This window comes from Notolepis coatsorum (genome assembly GCF_963971535.1).
Source record: "Notolepis coatsorum genome assembly, chromosome: 1".
NCBI classification, from domain to species: Eukaryota; Metazoa; Chordata; class Actinopteri; order Aulopiformes; family Paralepididae; genus Notolepis; species Notolepis coatsorum.
The window spans coordinates 118,498,118-118,521,338 of record NC_140165.1 but is presented as its reverse complement, the minus strand read 5'-3'; the positions used below and the strand labels follow the sequence as shown (position 1 = coordinate 118,521,338).

Genomic DNA, 23,221 nt, shown 5'->3' with positions numbered 1-23,221 from the left:
ATTTCTCAAATCCGTCAAACAGCGCATCTCATCAGACATCTTAATCCCAGTTACAATTAAAATAACCACATAATGTGTACATCGCACGAGCGAGCGCCACGGTATATATAACGTGCATTATTTAGGACAAAGTGAATTTAGTATCAGCATTTTGGGTCTATTTTACATTTCAAAAGCCCCCTCTGGAAGAATGGAGCACAAAAACGTAATTCAGAATGGTATAATGCAGATCGTAGACTGTGGGAATAATTTCAGGAAACGGGCTGTCACTTCTTTGCGGGGGCGTGGCGATGGTTCAGGCTAACTTGAACTTAAACTCTGCTTTCGACCAGGCTCAAACTTTTGGATCTGTTGTCATGGTGATTTGGAAAATCCAGGTACGGGGAACCGGAAAGTCCGGCTAACTCAGTTATCCAGTTAAAGTTATCCGGCTAACTCAGTTATCCAGGTACGGGGAACGGGGCCCAGCTGTCAACAAACATCCTAACAGAAAATATATACATACGAGGGGGAGGAGACTACATTTGGAGGGGGCGGGGCGAAATCTCCAGTTTTTTCAAATCCCAATGTTGACAGCTATGACCTAGTTACGCAGGTTGTCATGGCAACGTTCAGTGCACTTTTCTCTCTCCCCCCCCCCCCCCCCCCCCTCCGGTTTTGTTGCATTTTTATTTCCCCAATACATTTTCTCTCATCACTTCTCCACATAAAAATGCACAATCTTTTATTAATTAATTCTTTAAAGTAGATCGTTTCTCATGGATCATGCACGTTTTTTTTTATTTTTTTTTACAATATTTTCATTGGGTTTTACATTACACAAGTCAGGTTTTCATTGCCATCAATTATTTTTAGTTCTTTTTCTCCACAAGTATACCCACATATCCCCTCCCCCTCCCCTTATCTCTCTCTTAGCATCTTTAAGTCCACTTTTACTGTTATGATATAGAAATAATACATACATGCAATGGTACCTCCAGTAAGATAACTCGTACATAGATCAAAATAAGTAAAAAAGAAAAAGAAAATAGAAAAAAAATGACATCTTTACAACACCTTCAATGACATGCCTCCGCTCTCCCCCGGGGTCAACTGACCACGGGAGAGGGGGGGGGGGGACTCATCCTATAGAAGCCCTCCTATATCTTCCCTTCTCAGATAGTCATTAAATGGTTTCCATATATCCTCGTAAACCTCTATTTTGTTCCTGAGGATATATGTTATTCTCTCCATTGACATGCATTGTGCCATGTTCTTAATCCAAGCACCAATTGTGGGTGCGTCAAATTTCTTTAAATTGAAAGCTATTGTTCTTTTTGCCTGCAGTATAGCAAAGTCAATACATTTGTATTGTTTGGTTCTCAGGTTGAGATTTACTGGATATAGGTGTAGCAATATCATTTTGGAGTCTGAGGGATATTCACTGACAAGACATCTTTGATTTTATTCACCACCTCCCCCCAAAACTTCTTGATTTTGTCACATTCCCAAATACAGTGTATAAAAGTTCCCCAAGCCTCGGTACATTTAAAGCAACTGTCTGGTGTATTGCTGTTATATTTATTCAGTTTGACAGGGGTTATATAAGTCCGCATCAGCCATTTGTATTAAAGTAGTTTTAAGCTAGTGTTGGCTGTCTGTGACTGAGCCTCCTCGCAACGCTGTTCCAGTCCTCGTTTGAGATCTCCTCTCCCAAGTCCAGCCTCCATGCCTCCAGTCTAGATATTGACGTCTCATCTGAACCAGATACAAGCCAGTTATAGAACAGTGATATCAAGCTATTGCAGTTCTTGATAATTTTTTCTAAAGATGAAAGTGTAGGAACTACCGGTGAGTGGTTTTGCATAGAGGAAATAAAACGTCTCAATTGCAAGTATTTAAAAAAGTGCTTCCTTGGGATGCTGTATTTTATTGATAGTTCCTCAAAAGACATCAATACCCCCTCTTTGTAAAGGTCAGATATTTTTTTTTTTTTTTTTTTTAAACTTTGGCCATTTCCCTGGCTCTTTTATACGTTTATCGCATTTATACTTGGTCAAGTTCGACCGACAGAAACAGGCTGAAAGGGTTCAGATGGGGGGGAAGACACTCTGGGAAAGGCACGGCTGCAGTCCGGGATTCGAACTCGCTCAGCCCCAGATCCGCGACGAGCACGGTTGTCCACGGCGCTGAAATAGCACTCGCGGTACGTGGTGAGCTACTGGAGCTCCCCAAAGGTCAGATATTTTACTTATTCCTTCTTTTGTCCATAGTTTGAATCCAGCATCCAGTTTGCCTGGTTTGAATGAGACGTTTCCCCAAATTGCGCTGAATTGCGACATGGAGTTGGTTATTTTCATACATTTCTTTACCTCATACCATACATTGATCATGTTCAGCACTATGGGGTGTGTAGTATGTTGGCTCAGCTGAATACATGTATAGATGTGGTGGTAGTTGCACAGAGCCTGCTTCCACTTCCATCCATGACGGAGGATCTCCAGTAGATAAATAAAACATTAAGGTTCTCAATGGTGCAGCCAGGTAATACCAATGAAGGTTAGGACAGGACAACCCCCCCTGCATCACATGGAAGACGCAACAGAGACAGGCGGACTCTAGGACACTTCTTACGCCATATACATTTTGAAATGGGAGACGAAATCTTTCCGAACATTCCTACCGGTGGTGCCAAAGGGATGTTTTGAAATAGGTATAGGAACTTTGGTAGTATGGACATCTTTACTATGTTTATCCTCCCTATCACAGAGATGGGCAAGAACATCCATCTCTCTATAGATTTGGATCATGCACTTCTTGATGTGGGTGTCTGTCTGTCTGGCATGACCATTCATGTGTAGGGTCCCCAAAAGTCTTGCAGGCTTTTGCAGAAAAACAGGCCCTCGTGAGGAAAATCCTAGCAGATATACATTTGTTTTATCTCATTTAGTCAACATTAAGCCATATCCACTAAGCAATTTAAAAAGAAATATTAAAACAGGCAATTCGAAAAAGGTACATATTTATTAGTCAACATTCAAATCGTTTTTAATCATTGTTGACCGAGTAGTGAGGTTAAAAACAACTGTGATATAGTGTCAGTGAATTGATGAACGCACATAAGCTATAGTTCAGTGCAGGGGGATCATGACATGGAGGATTCATTACAATGAAAAATATGTTTTACAAATCGTGTTGCATTGTTTAACAGAACGTAAAATCACAATGTTCCAATCTAGTTCCTAAAAAGATTACATCATCAACTTGTTATCCTGATTCACCCATAATTAGTCAGTCTGGCACTTGTTAGTAGTTGTAAAGGATATCAGCTAGCACAAACAATTGCACCCATGGGTTCCCCTCTGAGTTACGGGAGTGTGCTGCTTCTCTCCGCAGTCATGTTGGAAGGCTTTATAGGAATCAAACCTACGGCGGGGAGCACAATGGCCCTCCAACAGCTCCTCCGTCTGCACAGCTCAGACAGCTGCAGTGTGATCTTTTCAGCTTTGAGCTTCACTACATGTTTGATCTTATTTTACTGTTCGACATTCAATCTACGAAACGTAAAACAACGACTTTGATCGCACTAAAAAAAGTTACAACATCTGAAGCTGGAAGAAATTTGACTTCTGAGATTAACATTTCACAATAAGATTTTTCAGACTAAATTAAGATAATTGTACTGGTTCTTTAATATATATATATATATATATATATATATATATATATATATATATATATATATATTGCTTTAGGAATCATCATCTGCATCGTCAAAGGCCACCCCAGTTGCTTGACGCTTTCTGGAAAAAGATGAAACAAAGAAAGACAGTTCGTTTTTTTTCCCTCCATGTTTTACGTTTTATCTATGTTAAAACTTTAAATATATCACGGCAGTATGATGACTCTGCTGGTTTATTCAATCTAAAATACCTCTTAGTTCCTGGGTTGATGAGGGAGTCTCCAGGGAGGCGCTTCTTGAGCGTCACAGACGGCCCCATCTTCTGTTGTCTCCTCGGCTCAAAGTCTGAAAGATCAAGAGTTGTTGTCGTGAGCCACCGACTGACTGACTCACTTTGTAGGACTTGCTGCCATTAACACATCCACCGCCGGAAACACGTTAAAACGTTATTGCCCGCCATGCTTTGAGCGCCAGACCACGCTGTACAGCGATATTGAGATCAATATTTCATTTTTTCGCCATGGCATTCATAATTCATATATACACCTCCGGCGCTGCAGCTGGACCCTACGGCTAAGAAAAACGACGGCTCAATACCGCCGCCTGGTGGATGGTCGGGTGAGTTACACTGGTAAACAGGATATGACTGCTGTGCGTCCATTAAATTCATCCGGCCGTCAGACATTGTTGCATGGCTCCCGACAGACACTATGTACATAATGGATCGCTTTATAAACGTAATAATCTATATGATTTCGGCGTTTATTGCGACATACAAACCGGAAATGGACCTAGGCGATCGACGTCCTATACCTGGGATCTTTCACCGCCAGTCTCATTGACGCACGGTAAGAGGAATATAACGTTATTTCCAGCCCAATTGTTTATTCTTTTCACTGCAAACCGATCTGATCAATATATCACCCATACTACATAAAGCATTTACTGACGATCACGGAATTATAAAACGACCCCCCCCCCCCCCCTTTCATCCGTGCATGATGACGCATAACGTATACGATCATGTACAGTTGAATTTTTTAATATAGCGTGTATCGGGAATAAACGGCAGTTGATAATCTATATAATTATGCGTTTATGCCTATAACTCACGTTCTATGAATTACTGCAGAAAACGATAAAAACATATATACTTATATTCTAGAAGGTATTTTTGGAAGAATCTATGAATGAAAAAGTACAACGTTCCTACATCCTGAACGATAGATAATCGATGTTGAATGGGCCATAGTAATGTCAATTTAGCAATACAATTTAATTTAAGTTATAGCCCTGCAAAGAAGGTGAACATCTCCATAGGCTTAGAGTGGTGGCAGTGAGGCTACATTGATGGATATAACCAATGGCAGGGAATGTGAATCCTACCCGTTGTAGGTCGCCTCTGTTGATTCTTCAGCGGGCTAACTGCAGGGGATCCCACTGCAGGAAAGAGGAAACCAGTAGATGTATGATCACTACTACTGCCATTTCTCATGACTACCCAAGGTAATAATAATAATAATAATAATAATAATAATAATAATAATAATAATAATAATAATAATAATAATAATAATAATAATAATAATAATAATAATAATAATAATAATAATAATAATAATAATAATAATAATAACTTTATTGGTATAGCACCTTTCATACAGGGGATTGCAGTTCAAAGTGCTTTACATCAGTAAGAAATAAGACATAAAATCAGTGTAAAACAAGCAGCAAGAGCAAAGCATAAAGTGGGATAAAATAATGCAGATATATTAATCAAATCATATCAGAACCTCACATTCCAATAGGCTTCTTGAATTTCTGTAATCTGTTACAAAACATGACAAGTAAGGGCGGCTAGGTGGTGCAGTGGGCAAGGCACTCACCGCCAATGCTGGAGACGCTGGGTTCGAGCCCAGCGCTCCACATTGCTTTCAGTTTGGCTGGTCGTCCGTACTAATACAATTGGCAGTATTAGGGGGAGGGAAACTGATGGGTGGGGATCGGGCGTTGTGGACAGCGACTCCTACAGGTCGGTTGGTGCGCCTGCGCAGTAGAATCAAGAAGCGACAGGGGCGGCGTCCCTCCAAAGCGCAGACCCCTGACGCTGAAAGATCGCGCTGTGCAGGTGAAAAGATGCGACGGCTGCTACCTCGAGTATCGGAGGGGACTCGTGCAATGTATGGCTTCGTCCACATTAGGGATGGGTACCGAATTCGGTACTTTTGAGGTACCGAACCGAAACACGTCGGTACTACCGAGTATCGAATCAAGTGAGAAACCAAAAAAAAAGAAAAAAAGTTTTACTTTTTTTTTTTTCATGTCAACGTTCACACGCACAATATATGCTTACCTAGGATTTGACTTGATTCAACAACAAAGCAGTCGGAGCAATGACAAGCCGAAAACTGTCGAAATTGTAGTTATTTGAAGTTTGGATTTTTTTTTTTTACGACTGAGGTAGGTAAATTACATTTCTTGAGACTAAAGTACAGAAAAAAGGTACCGTTGGGTACCGGTATCGATTCACAGGTACCGGTACCGGTATCGGTTCAAATGTGAAAGGTACCCATCCCTAGTCCACATTGCAGCCGGCTTGTGGGAGGCATGAAACGGCGTTCGAGACAGGGGAGGGTAGAATTGGACGATACGAAATTGGGATGGAAAAAAAATGAAAATGGGAGAAAAAGTGAAAAAATAAAATAAACAAGTATGCACCCAGCGGATAGTGGGGCGTAGAAATAAAAGTAAAAATAAGTAAAATAATAACAAGGGTAATATGAGCAGACATATAAAATCACAGTTTTTCACATTAGGATCCAACATCCCAACAAGCTGTGATTTATGGTTTGATTCAGTTTTAGTAAAATAGAAAAGACATGAATGATGAAATGAGCAGAAAAGTGCAGACATACTATAAAATCAGTTTTTTTTACAGTGCAATACATTTTTTATTTTATTTTTAAGTCTCCTGCACTTCGGGTCACTCACAATGCCACCTCAGCACTGCGTACAACATACAACTCTACAGTTGACATCGACTGTGCCAAGTGATGTGTGTCGTCTATGCCATCCGAATGCATGTACTGCATTGTCTGAGAGTAATATTTTGTGAGTTCTGTGCGTCATTGTACCGTGTAACATTAGTAGTACTAGTCCTGCATCAATTAGTTAACGTGCCAATCTTGAAAATATCCATTTAAATAAATGTCTGTTAAGTCTAGGGATGCACCAATCCGACTTTTTCAGGCCCGATACCTGGCTTTGGGTATTGGCCGATACAGAGTACCGATCCGATACCATTATCTGAAATGAAAAAAGAAAAATGAAATTCTAACCCTAACTTACTGTCATGCACTTGTCCTAATAAACTAACCTACACTGTAGCACTCAACACTTTGATGAACATCGTTACTCAGCTGATAGAGTTGTGCCCTTCCTGATGACTTGTTGTACAAAACTTGTAAGTCGCTTTGGATAAAAGGGTCAGCTAAATGACTAAATGTAAATGTAAATACCCATTGTTCAATTAATAAACTGTATGCCTCACTGTGTGGAAGAGACTGGGATCATTCTTTTGTGCAAAGGCTTTCAGGCTTGACTTAAAACATTACTTTCCTAACTTAGTGAAACTAAATGTAACAAATTAACACATAGATATAAATGTACTGAATTGTTATTTCTTATATATATATATATTTTTTTTTTAAGATTTCTTTTTTAGCGTTTATTGCTTTATACTACTGGGCAGTCCAGTAGAGAGAGAGAGAGGAGGAACGGGAGACAGAGTGGGGGGAAGACATTCGGCAAATAACGACGGGTCCGGGAATCGAACCCGGGTCGGCCGTGCCGCGACTCATCGCGGTATGTGGTTCGTCACTGGGGCGCCAAATTTCTTATTTTATTTAACACTTTGATTGCCTAAGGCTAAATTCATGATATACCATCCGTTGCCAGCTCTATTTAACATGGAGAAGTTCCCCTTCTTTGCAGGGCTATAACTTTTTAAATTCTATTGCTAGATTGCCATTATTAGGGCCCATTTAAGGTCCTATATGTATTGTTCATGGTGTAGCAACGTTAAACTTTTTCATTCACATATTCATACTAAAATATGGTCTAAGGTATAAGTATGTTTTCATCTCTTTCTGCAGCTTTCTCCAGAACGCGATTTATAGCCCCAAATGCATTATATTGATGATGAAATACAGTTTGATAGCAATCGGCGCGATATAAAAAATTCCAACTGGACGGACTTCTGGAAGTTACTACACGTCATCTGATGTTGACCGGATGGGCGAGGGGGCGTTTATAATTCCGTGGGCAGCGTTATACCATTCATCTAATGTGGGTCATATGTTCATCAGATCAGTTAGTATCGAACACGGTAATATTACACGCTAAAACTCACCCCAGTCTCCTCGGGCCGTTGGGCGATCAGCGTGGGGTAGACAGTTTTCCATTATGGGATGTCGAAATACCCGGTCCATTTCCAGGTTGTATAATAGTATATACGTCCAAATCATGTTGTTTATCGAGTTATTTGCAACCGATCGATGTCCAGTGTATCAAGATGGAGTCCCGGGACCTATAGCGAGTGCCCGGAAGTAATATGGGTGATCACCACTTCATCCACATGACTTCCTGTTTGGCGCTTCTGCCGATCGGCCACCAGATGGCGCTCTTGAACCGCTAGAGGATTGAGAGGAGCTCAGAACTGTGTGTGAAGGCTGCAGAGGGGAAATATGATTCCGATCACAGATTTTTTAAATATTGATATTAAAGACGAGTTAGGGCGTCCTCGGCAACTTTAGCATGGCTAGGAAAGACGCCTAAACACGTTTTCGGCACTTAAAGTGTTCATACACATTTATATAAAAAAAGGAATTCCGATATATATTTTTTTTACCGATACCCATTCCAGCTATTTTAGTGATATCGGGGCCGATATCCGATATCAATATCGGATCGGTGCATCCCTAGTTAAGTCACTATCTGTTGCTAAATGAGGTAACAATGGAATGAGCCTATGGCCCACTGATGGAAGTCCTTCCCTATGCAGAAGCATTACCAAGTATTATAAACTGGGTGTCGACATTCCTGGGAAAAGATCTTGCTTAAAACATGTAAATAAAGGCGCGGCTGGGTAGCGTAGAAGTCTAAGCACTCGCCTACCACCGCAGAGACTCTGGGTTTGAATCCAGCCGTCAGTGGTACCTCCGGCTTGGTCACTCGTCCCTACAAACATAATTAGCAGTGGTCGCGGGTTGGAAGCCGGTGGGGTATGAGTCCAGGTCATTGCAAACAGCGACTCCTACTGGTCAGTCGGGGCTGTTCAGCAGGGAGGGAAACAAGTTACGTTTTCCCAATGAAACACCTCGCTGTCAGGTGAAAAGAAGTGGCTGGCGACTCCACATGTATCGGAGGAGGGAAAGGGAATTGGCATAACGACTAAATTGGGGGATGAGAGGAAAGAGAGAAAGGAAAAAGAAAACAAAAACAGCAACATGTAAATAAAGTACTAATCGACCACAGGGAAAAGGTACATAGTGTATGTTCTGTTATAGCCATACGTAATATACGTGTAGTGTATCGAAAATATATAATGTGTACATATTACATAATCATAGTATTGCAATGTGTGTATCAGGATGGGTTAGTGCAGCGGTGTGAAAACTTGCCTGTGACCGCAATGATTGTTGGTTGGACCCAGTTTGTGGCGTTTGTTTTGGACTTTTGCTGATGTAAAACGTAAATGTATTATTTATGGCTATAACATAACATACATTATGTCCCTGTTTTCTTGTGGTCGATTAGTACTTTATTTACATTTTCTGATGAGACTAAGAGTTTGGCACTTGTATCATTATGACGTGTGCCAAAGGCAAATTCATTGTATGGACTCACACTAGACAATTAAGTATTCTGGATTCTGACTAGTATCCATTGAATATGTGAAGAACTCGATACCTGTGTTATCTGTCTGAGTTAGCCTATCAGCCATTCTGAGTAGCAACTCCATCAGTTCCTCCCTGGCCTCTGGCTCTCCCAACCTGGGCAGGGACACACTCAGTTCCCCTGGACTGGGGCCTACATGGAGCACTGCACTGGTGTCCTGCACAGAGACAGACATGCTCCCACTACCACACGCAGACCTGGGGTACAACAGGGAGAGGCTTGAGTTAAACTTTCTGCAAACGATTCTGTCCGAAGTAGCACACCTGCTTGCGCAATTCTAATAAAACTGTGAAAACTAGAAGGTGCTGTGATCAAATATGAATTAAGATCCAGCCAATGCATGGCAAATATTTTTTGCCTAAAATGTTGTCAGATACATATTTACAGTATATAGTTTATGACTAAGCCCCATGGTTGAAAGCTGAACTGAAACCAAGAACCGCTCGCAGTGCATATCAGCAGTGTGCAGTGTTTCCGTGGTTGGCAGCTTCATGCTGCTAAATAAATTATTTCCTATATCATGATGACATGATACGATTGTTTATAGTTCATGGAAGGCTGATTTTCACAGGTTTCTCTGGGTTCACCAACCTTCCTCGCTTCCATCATACAGGGACAACTGGCAGAGAAACAAATCATGGCGAGATATCGTTGACATTGTTGAGTTTAATTAAGATAAGAACATTTTTATTAATCCCTGTGGGGAAATTCTGTGTGGTAGCACAGGAAAGGGAGAGGGGGTTTCTGGTGGGTTTAATCATAGGGTAGATCATTAATAGATATAACATTATGATGGAATTGGTTGGCCCTCCCAAAACATATGGCAATGGATATGTTTATGATATTGACATATTTTGTATATTTGCCAATGTCAATAAAATAAATTGGACATGATCATAGAAGGATGTGGGGGCATAATATCCAACGGAATATTGGGGTGGAGGGCGTAGAAAAAATCCTTATTGGGGACTGGAACACGGACATGCTACGTAAAGCAGCACCCGTCTTCAAGGCCTTCAGTAGGTTTTGTGATCTGCACGGCCTCAGCCAGCTAATCACCCAACCCACAAGGGTATGCGAATCCACTCAGATTAGCATTGACCTCATCCTGACCTCTGACAAGTCCAAGATCTCCAATAAAGGGGTTATAGCATGCGGGTTAAGTGATCATTATATGATATTCTGTACCCGCAAAAAGCTAAAGCAAAAGACTGGCTGTCACAAAACAGTCACATCTAGAGACCTCAAAACCTACTCTAGCGAGGCCTTTAACCTTGAACTGGAGAGCCTGGACTGGTCAGATGAGCTCAATGGTACACTGGTTGAAGAAACCTGGCTTGGCTTCAAAACCAAATTCTCAACAATACTAAACAACATGGCCCCCCTAAGAACCACCAGGGTAAAAAATCGCGCTGAGCCATGGATGCACACTGAAATACTGGCCGCTATGAAAGCCAGAGACAAAAAATGCTCTGAGTTTCGTAAAAGTCAGTCAAAGCTTACCAAAAGCACGAGCAGTGAATTCCAAGCCCACGTGTCAAACTGGAAAGAAACAGACTAAGAAATGACGTAAACTCCATGATAAAAACTGCAAAAAAAAGTCATCAATGACAAAACTGAGGAAAACAAAAATAAACCACATGAACTTTGGAAATGACTCAATAATCAACTAGGCTGCAGTAAAAAACTTAAAACCAGGTTCTCAAACATAAACATAAAGATGGACAACACGCTCATCACAGACAAGCTGGATGTAGCCAATTACTTAAACACTTTCTTCACAAACATAGCCACAACACTGGTAAACAAACTACCCTCCCACTCAGGGCAGTATGGGGTAGAAGTAGAACACATAGTAACATAGTACAAGAACCTAGGCGTCCACAAAGACGACTTCAAACTGGAAATGGTAACTACAGATGAGGTACTGAAAAAACTGAGCGCCCTCCAACCGAACAAGGCCACTGGCCATGACAACATCCCCTCCAAATTCCTCAGAGACTCAGCAGCCGCCATCACCCCAGTCATCATCACACACATAATAAACCTCTCCATAAAACAGGGACACGTCCCCAAGGACTTCAAAATTGCGAGAGTAACACCCCTGCACAAAAAGGGCAGCAAATTAGACCCAGGCAACTACCGCCCTGTTTCTATCCTTACATCCATCTCGAAAGTCATGGAAAAAATAGTATACGAACAGGTCGAAAAGTACCTCGCGAAAAAAATCGAATCTACGAATTCCAATCTGGCTTCAGAACATCCCACTCCACTGACACATGCCTTCTCTATTTGAATGACCACATCAAGCAAGAGGTGGACGCGGGCAAATACTGCGGCATGGTCATGCATGCTGGACCTACAAAAGGCCTTCGACACTGTCAATCACACCATTCTGATTGACAAGCTAAAAGCAATTGGTTTTGATAGTTTATCAGTGAGCTGGATACAATCCTACCTGGAGGGGAGAGAACAGATGGTGGAGGTAAACGGTACCCTATCCCCCCCCCTCACAGTGAACTGTGGTGTTCCACAAGGAAGCATACTAGGACCGCTACTGTTCCTAATTTATGCAAATGACATGTCGTCAGCTCGTGACTGCAACTTGTTCCTGTTTGCGGACGACTCAGCCCTGCTGGTCTCTGATAAGAACAAGTTACAGGTTGAAAAAACCCTCAGCTCGGAACTAGGCAAAATCTGCATATGGCTCGCCGACAACAAACTATCATTACACATGGGCAAAACAGAGTCCATTCTCTTCGGTTCAAATAACAAACTCAGCAAGACCGACGGCTTCTCAGTTACAGTGGGTGACAATACTGTCACAAGGAAAGATGAAATTACCTACCTGGGTTCCATCCTAGAGGCTAATCTTTCCTGTGACAAAATGGCATCCAATGTAATAAAAAAAGTCAACCAACGAACTCGATTCTTGTACCGGATCTCCTCTCTGGTAAACAAGAATACCCTGAAGACTCCAGCAGGAGCACTCATTCAAGGGTACTACGGCTATGCTTGCACCTCATGGTACCAAAGCACCTCAAAAGCACTAAAAACCAAATTACAAACATCTCAAAACAAACTAGTCAGACTACTGCTTAGTGCTTGACCTGACTCCTAGAACCCACCTCACCCCTGCCCACTTTGCCAACCTAGGATGGCTTAGAGTAGACGACAGAGTACAGCAACTTGCAATGGGCCTGGTCTACAAGATACACTACACAACCATGGTACCCATGTACATGTCAAAATACTTCCCAAAGGTCAGTGAATACCACGATCACAACACCAGTCGGAGCTCCACAAATCATGTTAAACCCAGATTCGGCTCAAACAAGGGACTAAACACGTTTTGCAATTATGCCACATCAATGTGGAACGCCCTACCCAAAGCTGTAAAGGAATGTGAATCACTACCCACTTTCAAAAACACTCTCAAAGAACACCTACGGGAGACTGCAATTCGAAACTGGCCCCTACAAATGTCCTAACCCAGTTGTACAGTAAAGACCAAGTATGGCTTTGTCAGTATTCCAATGTACAGTGTACAGTGTCGTCATCCCCCTACCCAACCCCCCCCCCCCCACCTCCAATGTACAGCCCCACCCACCCTACCCCACCCCACCTACCCAACCGCCTCCAATGTACAGTTTCTATGTCGAATGTATATACACTCTTTTTCTGGACACTTTTTGTATCACAAACAGTACTGTATTTGCAAATCTGGTATGTCATAAATGTATAAATGTAGCAGTACTGTCTATCTGTATGTCGTGTGTGTCATATGATGAATTGAAAATGGGGGACCCTGATGTAAACAAGACGAAAGTCTTTCTCTGGTCTGCATCCCCTTAACAATTGTATGTATTGAGCTGTACTGTACTGTACCCATTCTGCAATCTGTTAATAAACTTTTCAATCAATCAATAAAACCTGCCTACATTATTTTAGAGTATTTGATCAGAGTATTTCGTAATTTGCTGAAATCGGTGGAACTGCACCATCGGGCTAACCTTATTTTTAGGATGTAATCCTCCGTGGATTTCAAGGCAAGCTTTGGTTTCTGAGGATGGAAAACAGGTGCAACTGTAACACACCATACAAATCTTTGACATCCAGTAAGTACTTATTTAAATAGTTAAGAGAGTCAGTTAAACTTACAAATTGGCTCAATGTGTCTTCGGTTAAATCCGTGTTCCACACAGCAGAGGCATTTGTCACACTGTGAAAGACAAACACAAATATGTTAAACAAATGTTTGCATTTAAATCAACGCAGCTGCCTACACATTGTTTCTAGGCGGCCTCGTTGTTTTGTGAAGTGCATGTTGGATGGACTCTGATCCACGTCTTCCCTGTGCTCCTCCTTGCAGCGGCGGTACTCCAAGTGGACATTGAAGTTGTACAATAGACAGGTATTAGTATCAGTTAGTACTTTACACACTGCGTTACCACTTACCTGCTAATTGCTAGCATCCAGTATGTCACAAATGTATCAGTACTAAATACCTGTATGTCCCTATGCCATAAATGTCATGTATGTTGTGTATGCATCCCATTCTGCAATCTGTTAATAAAGTGTTCATTCATTCATGTCTAGATGCAACAGTACTGTCTATCTGTATGTCATATGTTATGATGAATTGAAAATGGGGGACCCTGATGTAAACAAGACGAAAGTCTCTCTCTGGTCTGCATCCCCTTAACAATCGTGTGTATTGAGCTGTTCTGTACTGTACCCATTCTGTTAATAACATTTCCAATCAATCAATCCAGAGCCATTGCACGGCAATGCACGGCAGAGACGAGATGCTAGCAGATGGCCGACAACAACATAGATGATAAAACGCAGGGTAAAGTACTAAAAATTCAAAACATGTTGGCATTTTTTTAGAAGGCCGAGTGGATTGTACAAGTTCAACTCAACGTGTCCGGTGTTTGGCTGTCAGTCCTTATTGTTACCTCTCTGTTCCCATTCTAACTACCATCATCATCACTGACTCACCCGATACTGAAGGTTCCACATGTTCTGCGTGTGTAGCACAACAACTTAGACTGGTTATCTGTATCCAGGACGGTGCAGTATGATGATGTTTGAACAGTTTGATCCATATTTTGCAACTCTGTGACAATAATATATCCCTGTGTTGTTGTGTTTAAATCAACGTTCTGGCTCTAAACCCGCCCACTGGCCTCTTTTGCTCTGAGATCAACGGAAGTGACGCAAACGAACTAGCCAATCATAGAGAGGTAAACACAGAGTGAGTCATAGCTGTTAACCCTTTCACTGCCGCACTACAGAAGGTTAACCCTTTCACTGCCGCACTACAGAAGGTTAACCCTTTCAGTGCAGCACTACAGAAGGTTAACACGTTCACTGCCGCACTACAGACGGTTAACCCTTTCACTGCAGAGTGCCGCACTACCAAACGGTTAACCCTTTCACTGCGACAAAACACAGCAGTTAACCCTTTGAAAGGGTTATAGTAAAGGGTTGTTAAAGTGACAAGAAAATTCGGTACATTTGTTTGACATGAAAATACGACGAACAACACTAATGATGCTAATGATGGAGCATCGCCGTCGGTTGTGTGATAGCAAAGGGCTAACCTTCTGTATTGTCACAGTGAAAGGGTTAACCGGCTGTTGTGTGGCAGTGAAAGGGTTGTCATTATTGCCCTGTTTCCATATTGTTGTTGGAACTACACGGTTGATGCGCATGCGCGCTGAGTGGACTCCGGAGGGTCAGAGGTCCGAGGCTGTGCTTTAACTCAACTGGCACCACGTGTGAGTTTTATTATTGATCATAATAATATGGAACTTTATCTGAGGATGTCGACCGATACATACATATATGGACCGTCTGTATTATTATTACCGTCGATCCGTATCTGACACGGTGTCTAGGTTGTGGCATCACGTGTTCAAATGTTGACACTTAGCGTGCTAATATTAGCGTTGCATTATTATGTGAGGTGTGTGTTTGATTGATAACTTTATTAACAGATTGCAGAATGGGTACAACAACTGCTAAGAGGATGAAGACCAGAAAAATACTTTCGTCTTGTTTACATCAGGGTCCTCTTCCTCCATTTTCAATTCATGACAGCTAGCTAACATTAGGTATCAACGTTCACTTGCAAACGTCAGTTAACGCTAATAATTCATGCTTTTACTGTCAGTGATTTAGTGTTTTGAATGTGTTTAGCTGCACACTTTCTGCAAGAGATACCAAACTTGCGCACAGTTTGAGTGTTGGCAGTGACGTTCTGCAGAGTTTTGATTGATTGATTGAACATTGTATTAACAGATTGCAGAATGGGTACAGTACAGTACAGCTCAATACACACAATTGTTAAGGGGATGCAGACCAGAGAAAGACTTTCGTCTTGTTTACATCAGGGTCCCCCATTTTCAATTCATCACAACATATATGACATACAGATAGACAGTACTGCTACATCTATACATTTATGACATATCAGATTTACAAATACAGTACTGTTTGTACAGCAGCTGGTGATGGCTCTGAAACCCTCTAGGATCCGCAGTCTGCAGCTGTTTGACACGGAGTTCAGCGCCGACACGGTGGAGTGGTGTCCCATCCCGGGGTTTGAACACATCCTAACATGTGGGACATATCAACTGCAAGAAGGATCAGATGGGGTGAGACTATCGCACTCTTAAACCCTTTCACTGCCACACGACAGCAGGTTAGCCCTTTCACTGTGACAATACAGAAGGTTAGCCCTTTACTATCACACAACCGACAATGGAGCATCGCCGTCGGTTGTGTGATAGCAAAGGGCTAACCTTCTGTCGCGTGGCAGTGAAAGGGTTAACCTGCTGTCGTGTGGCAGTGAAAGGGTTAACACGCATGAACATCTGAACCTGCTGTTGAACGTGACATGCCAACATTATGGGAAATGCACTTACTGTCTCCTCCAGAGAAGGACAAGTTGTTGGATACTGTTCATCATCATGTTTCATCCTATGACAATTCTTTGTACAGCTTACTGGGCCTAATTAGCACTCTAGTGTAGTGCATGTTTTTGTCTGGAACCATTTTAACGACCAATTCTCTAATAACAAAATATCTGCTCTAGGGTCATGTGCAGCTTGTCAGTGTTCATGTTCATGTTAACGCTGTTATGAGAACTGCCTCACTTTTCTTCTGTGTGCAAAACCTTGTTTTTCTTTTACTGTAAGGCTGGAAGCATCCTTGGTCTCTGGGCTCTTCCGCTCTCTGTATCGAACTGAGCACAGAATCTCCCCCCCCCCCCCCCCCTATCCTTGACTCTATCTAAATTTCTACAAGCTCATTGCATTTGCTAGATAAGAATTTTCCACAACAATACCAATTTCCTCTCTGCGTGTTCAGTTGAAAAGCTCTCCACTAGCCGAGCTTAAAACTCTGGGGAGAGACCGCTTTCTGTCCGTATCCACTTCCATTCATTTGTGCTAAGCTAGGCTAGCTTGCAGCAGGATAACTTTGTTACTGAATGCACAGAGAAAGGAAATTGGAATCTATCTTCTTGTCTGACTTGAGAAACTGGGCGAAAACGGTCAGCGCATTTCCCATAATGTTGGCATGTTCTTTTAACTCCACATACTTACATTTGTCCCCCCCGCCCGTGTGCAATCATAGACAGTGGAGCAGACCGCCACCACGCCCAGCCGGATTGGCCGATTGTACCTGTTTCAGTATCGCCATGGTTACATGACCCCTCCCCTCACCGAGCTGCAGCGCGTGGACACTGCAGCTATATTAGATCTGAAATGGTAATGGTTGATTCCAACAGCTATTATGCACATTAGATTAGATTAGATTATACTTTATTGTCATTATATTTGCATACAACGAGATTTGGGACTCAAAAGTTAAGCAAATATAAAATCACACAAGTAATAAAAGAGAAACGTAAAATACTATACAATAAAACGATGTCACGATATACAAAATAACAACAATATACCAAATAACAATCCCAGTGTCAGACGGTGGTGGGTGGGTATTGCACTGTGGATGTTGCACAGTGTGGGAGGAGCGGGTGAATTATTGGTTGCATATTAGAGTTGATTGGTGCATATTGGATATCATATCTGTGTTTAGGTTGCTGTTTTGACGAATGTTCCATCTGTTGTCAGGTGCCATGTGCCAGTGTCGGAGAAGCCTCTGCTGGGCATGGCCACTGCTGCTGGGGAGCTGCGGCTGTACGCGCTCACAGGGAGTCAGGTGAGAGGGGCATCACCACAGGGAGTCAGGTGAGAGGGGCATCACCACAGGGAGTCAGGTGAGAGGGGCATCACCACAGGGAGTCAGGTGAGAGGGGCATCACCACAGGGAGTCAGGTGAGAGGGGCATCACCACAGAGAGTCAGGTGAGAGGGGCATCACCACAGGGAGTCAGGTGAGAGGGGCATCACCACAGAGGAAGCACATTTTTTTTTTTTTTTATCTTTTTTTTTGTATAAGGAAGTTGCATTGTTCATTTCAATACCTGTAATAGTACAGTAGTCCACGCACACGTGTGCATTCAGTTAAGTTGGAATATGACTGTAATACAAACAGTTCAGTTAGTCAGGTACATGCAACACAGATTACAGTGTTGACATCTGCCTGCTTGAGAAAATACCATGTTCTGCAATAAAAATGATTGAAGTGAGATGAACGGACTGAACTTTATTTTATTAGATAAAACATGTTGACAGAGTTTTACTTTGCAGTTGAAAAAAGGTAATAAATCGCAATATTAATATCACAATACTCAGCACATCGCAATATATTTAGTATTGCAATACTATCGTATCGTGACTCAAGTATCGTATCGTGAGGCCTCTGGTGATTCCCACCCCTACTGCATAGTAGAGTCTGAGTAGAGTCTGGGCCCTGCTCCTCTGGCTCTTGTCTCCAGTAGTAGAGTCTGAGTAGAGTCTGGGCCCTGCTCTTCTGGCTCTTGTCTCTCCAGTCTGAGTAGAGTCTGGGCCCTGCTCTTCTGGCTCTTGTCTCTCCAGTAGGAAGGCGACTGGGGTCTCAAGGATGTGACCAGTTTGGAGGTTGGACCCGACCGACTAGCTCTGTCATTAGACTGGTCCACCGGAAGAGGAGACAGGTCAGGCAATATTTGCGATCAAATACCAATGACACCGAAGATTGCTGTAAATTAAAAGGAGATTCCCGAGGTCATCAATACACCCCCCCCCCCCCCTTTTTTCTCTCTCTCTCTGCAGCAGTGACGTGAGAGTGGTGTCCAGCGACTCTGCAGGCTGCGTCAGCGTGCTGTCTCTCGGGGAAGCCAGTCTGACGGCACTCTCGCAGTGGAAGGCCCACGACTTTGAGGCGTGGATCTCGGCATTCTCTTACTGGGACACTCAGCTGGTCTATTCTGGTAACGGAACGTAGACCAATCTCAGTCACTCTTATTGTCTGGGACCAAATTCGGCCATGCCTAGGGCTGGGCGATATGACGATATTATATAAATATCGGGTACAGTTCATTAACGATACACTTTTTAAACGTATCGTGGATATCGTGATGTTTTGCCCAAGAGGCTTGTGTTGCGTCAATCTGGTCCACACGTTGACACTTTTGAACAGCGCCGCCCCACACACACACTACTGCATCAAAAGTTACTACTTATGATAACAAAGGCATTCGTTTTGTGGCATTGACGTTATATAGTTACACTTTCAATAACATCAGCGTATTTACATAGCAACGACCGAGGTCGACCTAGATATAGCAAGCATTAGCCGTTCATATCTCAGCCCGTGCTGACTCCGTTGTGCCCATTCTGCGGTCTGTTAATAACGTTTTCAATCAGACAGATGTATGGAAATGCTTTTATTATAACATCCGTTGCAGTAAAATCATTATGCCTCCAGTCGTTTAGTCATTCTGCAGAGCTAAAAGGTAAAAGTCGGCCGCGGCGAGCTACCGCTGCCATTGTTGTTTTCATTGAGCTCTCCAATAGCGGAAGTAAAAAATGTATACGCGCTTGCCGATTGGTGCTAAGAACAGCAGGGCGGGTGCAAGCGATGTGACGTAATTGGCAGACGCGACTGTCAATCAAAATGATTCTGTTTGCCGACTGAATGAATATAAACGTTATTAACAGATTGCAGCATAGGTACAATACAGTACAGCTCAATACAACAACAGTCAACAGTGGACTGGAGGATGCAGACCAGAGAAAGACTTTCGTCTTGTTTACATCAGGGTCCCCCATTTTCAATTCATCATATTTCGTATCTAAATCATATAATATCTCATTGCTAAATATATGCAATATATAATCTAATAATCCAATAATCTAAATCTAATATATAATATAAAAATGCTAAATGCATGGGTATTTTATTTTGTCTTTAATGTTAGCTTGCAAACTCAAATACTGTCTTGGTAAGCCTCATAATGAATTGTTTGGGGGGAAAAAAGAAAAACATCGTGATGCGTATCGTGAAAAAAGGTCAGAAAATATCGTGATATCATATTTAGGCCATATCGCCCAGCCCTAGCCATGCCCCATTTTGGCTTTTTTTTTACCGTCAGCGTTTGGGAATTTCATGTCGACAGGTAGATGAAGTGAAATTATACTTATTTTAGAATATATATATATCAAATTTCATGAGTATTCATCTATATTTAGTCATCTAAAGACGATTAGATATGAACCTATGTACCAGTAAAAAGTGGGAATCTCTAGAATGTGTTTTGGGCGACGATGTTTACGGAAGTGCCGGTACTCCGGGTAGCCTCTCAAGTAGACGATACACAACACCTTCTGTTGTCAGTAGATGGCAGCATTGGTTTAAAATTAAAAGGTGAAAATGTGATGACTACAACATGAATCCAATTCCCAAGACCTTTAGCACCCAGTAGTTCACAGGTCACTGGTCAGCACCGGCTTAGGAAAACGCGATCTGAACAGCGTTAAACTATTAACACATTGATTGCCAGAGGTTCTATCCATCAATGTAGGCTCACTGCCAGCGCTATGGAGATGTTCACCTTCTTTTCAGGGCTATAACTTTTTAAATTGTATTGCTAAATTGACATTACTATGGCCCATTCAACATCGATTAGCTATCGTTCAGGATGTAGGAACGTTATACTTTTTCATTCATATATTCATACAAAAATACTGTCTAGAATATAAGTATGTTTTTATCGTTTTCTGCAGTAATTCCTAGAACGTGAGCTATAGGCCTAAACACATATATAGATTATCGATTGCCGTCTATTCCCTAGACACGCTATATTAAAAAATTCAACTGTACATGATCGTATACGTTATGCCTCATCATGCGCGGATGAAAGGGGGGGAGGGGGTCGTTTATAATTCTGTGACCGTCAGTAAATGCTTTACGTAGTATGGGTGATATATTGATCAGATCGGTTTGCAGTGAAATGAATAAACAATTGGGCTGAAAATAACGTCAGTCAAAGAGGCTGGCGGTGAAATATCCCAAGTATAGGACGTCGATCGCCTAGGTCCATTTCCGGTTTGTATGTAATAAACGCCGAAATCATATCAATTATTAAGTTTATAAAGCGATCCATTATGTACTATAGTGTCTGTCAGGAGTCTTGCAACAATGTCTGACGGCCGGATGAATTTAATCGACGCACACCCCACCACTTCCTGTTGTTAGAGTGTAACTCGCCCGATCATCCACCAGGCGGCGGTATTGAGCCGTCGTTGTATTGAGCCGTAGGGTCCAGCCGGAGGGTCGGAGGTGTATATATGAATTATGAATGCCATGGCGAAAAAATGAAATATTGATCTCAATAACGTCGTACAACGTTATTGGCAGAATTTGCATGGCGGGCAATAACGTTTTAAAACGGGCCCGGCGCTGGATGTGTTAATGGTCCTGAGTACAGTGATCGAGAATGGTCACCTATTTATCTTAACAAAAGTGCATCATTAGCATTATGTTTGTTGTCTAAACGGGAACATAATGGTACAATTTAAGATTTGAATGTTATCCGCATATAAAGGACAAATAAAACATTGTTAATTTGTAAGAAACCTTGATGAAAACGGCGCAGGGTAAGTTATATTCGCTATTGTTATGAAAATGTGATAGAATCCTATAAAAATGTGGACGCATTTGGTCACTGTGACGTTAACAACCCTATAGGGGCCTGTAGAGATGACACCAGCTCTTTAGTTTTAGTGATGCACCGATGTGAAAATTGTGGCCGATACCGATAACCGATATTAATATTGCTGTTCTGGCCGATACCGATATTTACCGATGTCGATATCTCTGTATAGAAAACACTTTTTATGATAATCAAATTAACACTTTGACTGCCGGGAACCGTCTTTAGACGTCTTTGCTGGCCATGCTAAAGTTGCCGGAGGACGCGTTACGTCGTCCTTATATCAATATTTCAAAAATCTGCGATCGGATTCATATGTCCCCTCCGCTGGCCTGAGATCCACCAGCAGGACCCACTGAGCTCTCTGGCGGTTCAGGAGCGCCATCTGGTGGCCGATCGGCGCAATCGCCAAACAGGATGTTGCATAGAGGTTGTCCTAGACGTCCGTAGTACTTCCGGGCGCTTGCTATAGGTCATGGGACTCTGGCTCGTCACGCTACACGGTGATCGATTGGCAATAACTCGATAAACAACATGATTTGGACGTATATACCATTATACAAGCTGGAGATGGACCGGGTAAAAATATATCCCATAATGATAAGATTTCTACTCTACGACGATCGCCCAACGGCGCGCGGAGACTGGGGTGAGTTTCAGCGTGTAACGTTACCGTCTTCGATACTAACTGCTATTATCAACATTTGACCCACATTAGATGATTGGTATAACGCTGCCCACGGAATTATAAACGCCCCCTCGCCCATCCGGTCAACATCAGATGACGTGTAGTAACTTCTAGAAGTACGTCTAGTTGGAATTTTTTATATCGCGCTGATTGCCATCAAACTGTATTTCATCATCAATATAATGCATTTGGGGCTATATATCACGTTCTGGAGAAAGCTGCAGAAAGAGATGAAAACATACTTATACATTAGACCATACTTTACTATGAATATGTGAATGAAAAAGTTTAACGTTGCTACACAATGAACAATACATATAGGACTTTGAATGGGCCAATAATGGCAATGTAGCAATAGAATTTAAAAAGTTATAGCCCTGCAAAGAAGGGGACTTTCTCCATAGACAAATAGCGCTGGCAATCTATGGTATATCATGAATTTAACCTTAGGCAGCCAAAGTGTTAAGAGCTATTTTCCAAAACGCATTAAATTTTTTTTTTTTTTACTTTTGTAACTTATTTTCAGAAATGACTGATATTTTGAAACTATTTAAGGCCAAAACATGTAAAAAGGAAAAAAAGATTTAAAATTGCTTGTCTCTTCCCAGGTTCGCATGGGCTTGATGAGGCCTGACTACTTCAGGAGCAACGTCCAGAACAACCCTGTGGTGAGGGACAGCCACGACTGCAGGCCCCTCATCCTCAGCGTCCTGAACCCCCATGGCTCCGACAGGCTCCCAAACCCCCTGACCCGCCCACGCCGGCCCCAGGAGGTCCTATTGGCCATCGGAGGCCTGGGTGGC

General features: G+C 42.2%; 2 protein-coding genes across 2 annotated transcripts in view; one reads left to right on the top strand and one right to left on the bottom strand.

Annotated features, from left to right (window-relative positions):
- Positions 1-2,990: 2,990 nt before the first annotated feature.
- Positions 2,991-14,797, bottom strand: paxx (PAXX non-homologous end joining factor). Its single transcript, XM_084319790.1, has 7 exons — positions 14,624-14,797; positions 13,781-13,841; positions 13,633-13,682; positions 9,632-9,816; positions 5,048-5,101; positions 3,913-4,006; positions 2,991-3,782 (listed from the first exon to the last, which is right to left on the bottom strand). Exons 1-7 carry the CDS (start codon positions 14,728-14,730, stop codon positions 3,731-3,733), a joined length of 603 nt encoding a protein of 200 aa, XP_084175916.1. The 5' UTR covers positions 14,731-14,797; the 3' UTR covers positions 2,991-3,730.
- A 1,343-nt stretch (positions 14,798-16,140) lies between these two features.
- The window catches only part of dph7 (diphthamide biosynthesis 7), a gene marked incomplete at its 5' end in the record, with an annotated part of 86,636 nt that continues 79,555 nt past the window's right edge, over positions 16,141-23,221 (top strand). Inside the window, 5 exons of the mRNA XM_084338028.1 lie at positions 16,141-16,284; positions 17,267-17,400; positions 17,767-17,854; positions 18,636-18,730; positions 18,849-19,006. Of these exons, the coding sequence (XP_084194154.1) occupies positions 16,141-16,284; positions 17,267-17,400; positions 17,767-17,854; positions 18,636-18,730; positions 18,849-19,006 (619 nt within the window). The remainder of the gene's footprint in view (positions 16,285-17,266; positions 17,401-17,766; positions 17,855-18,635; positions 18,731-18,848; positions 19,007-23,221) is intronic.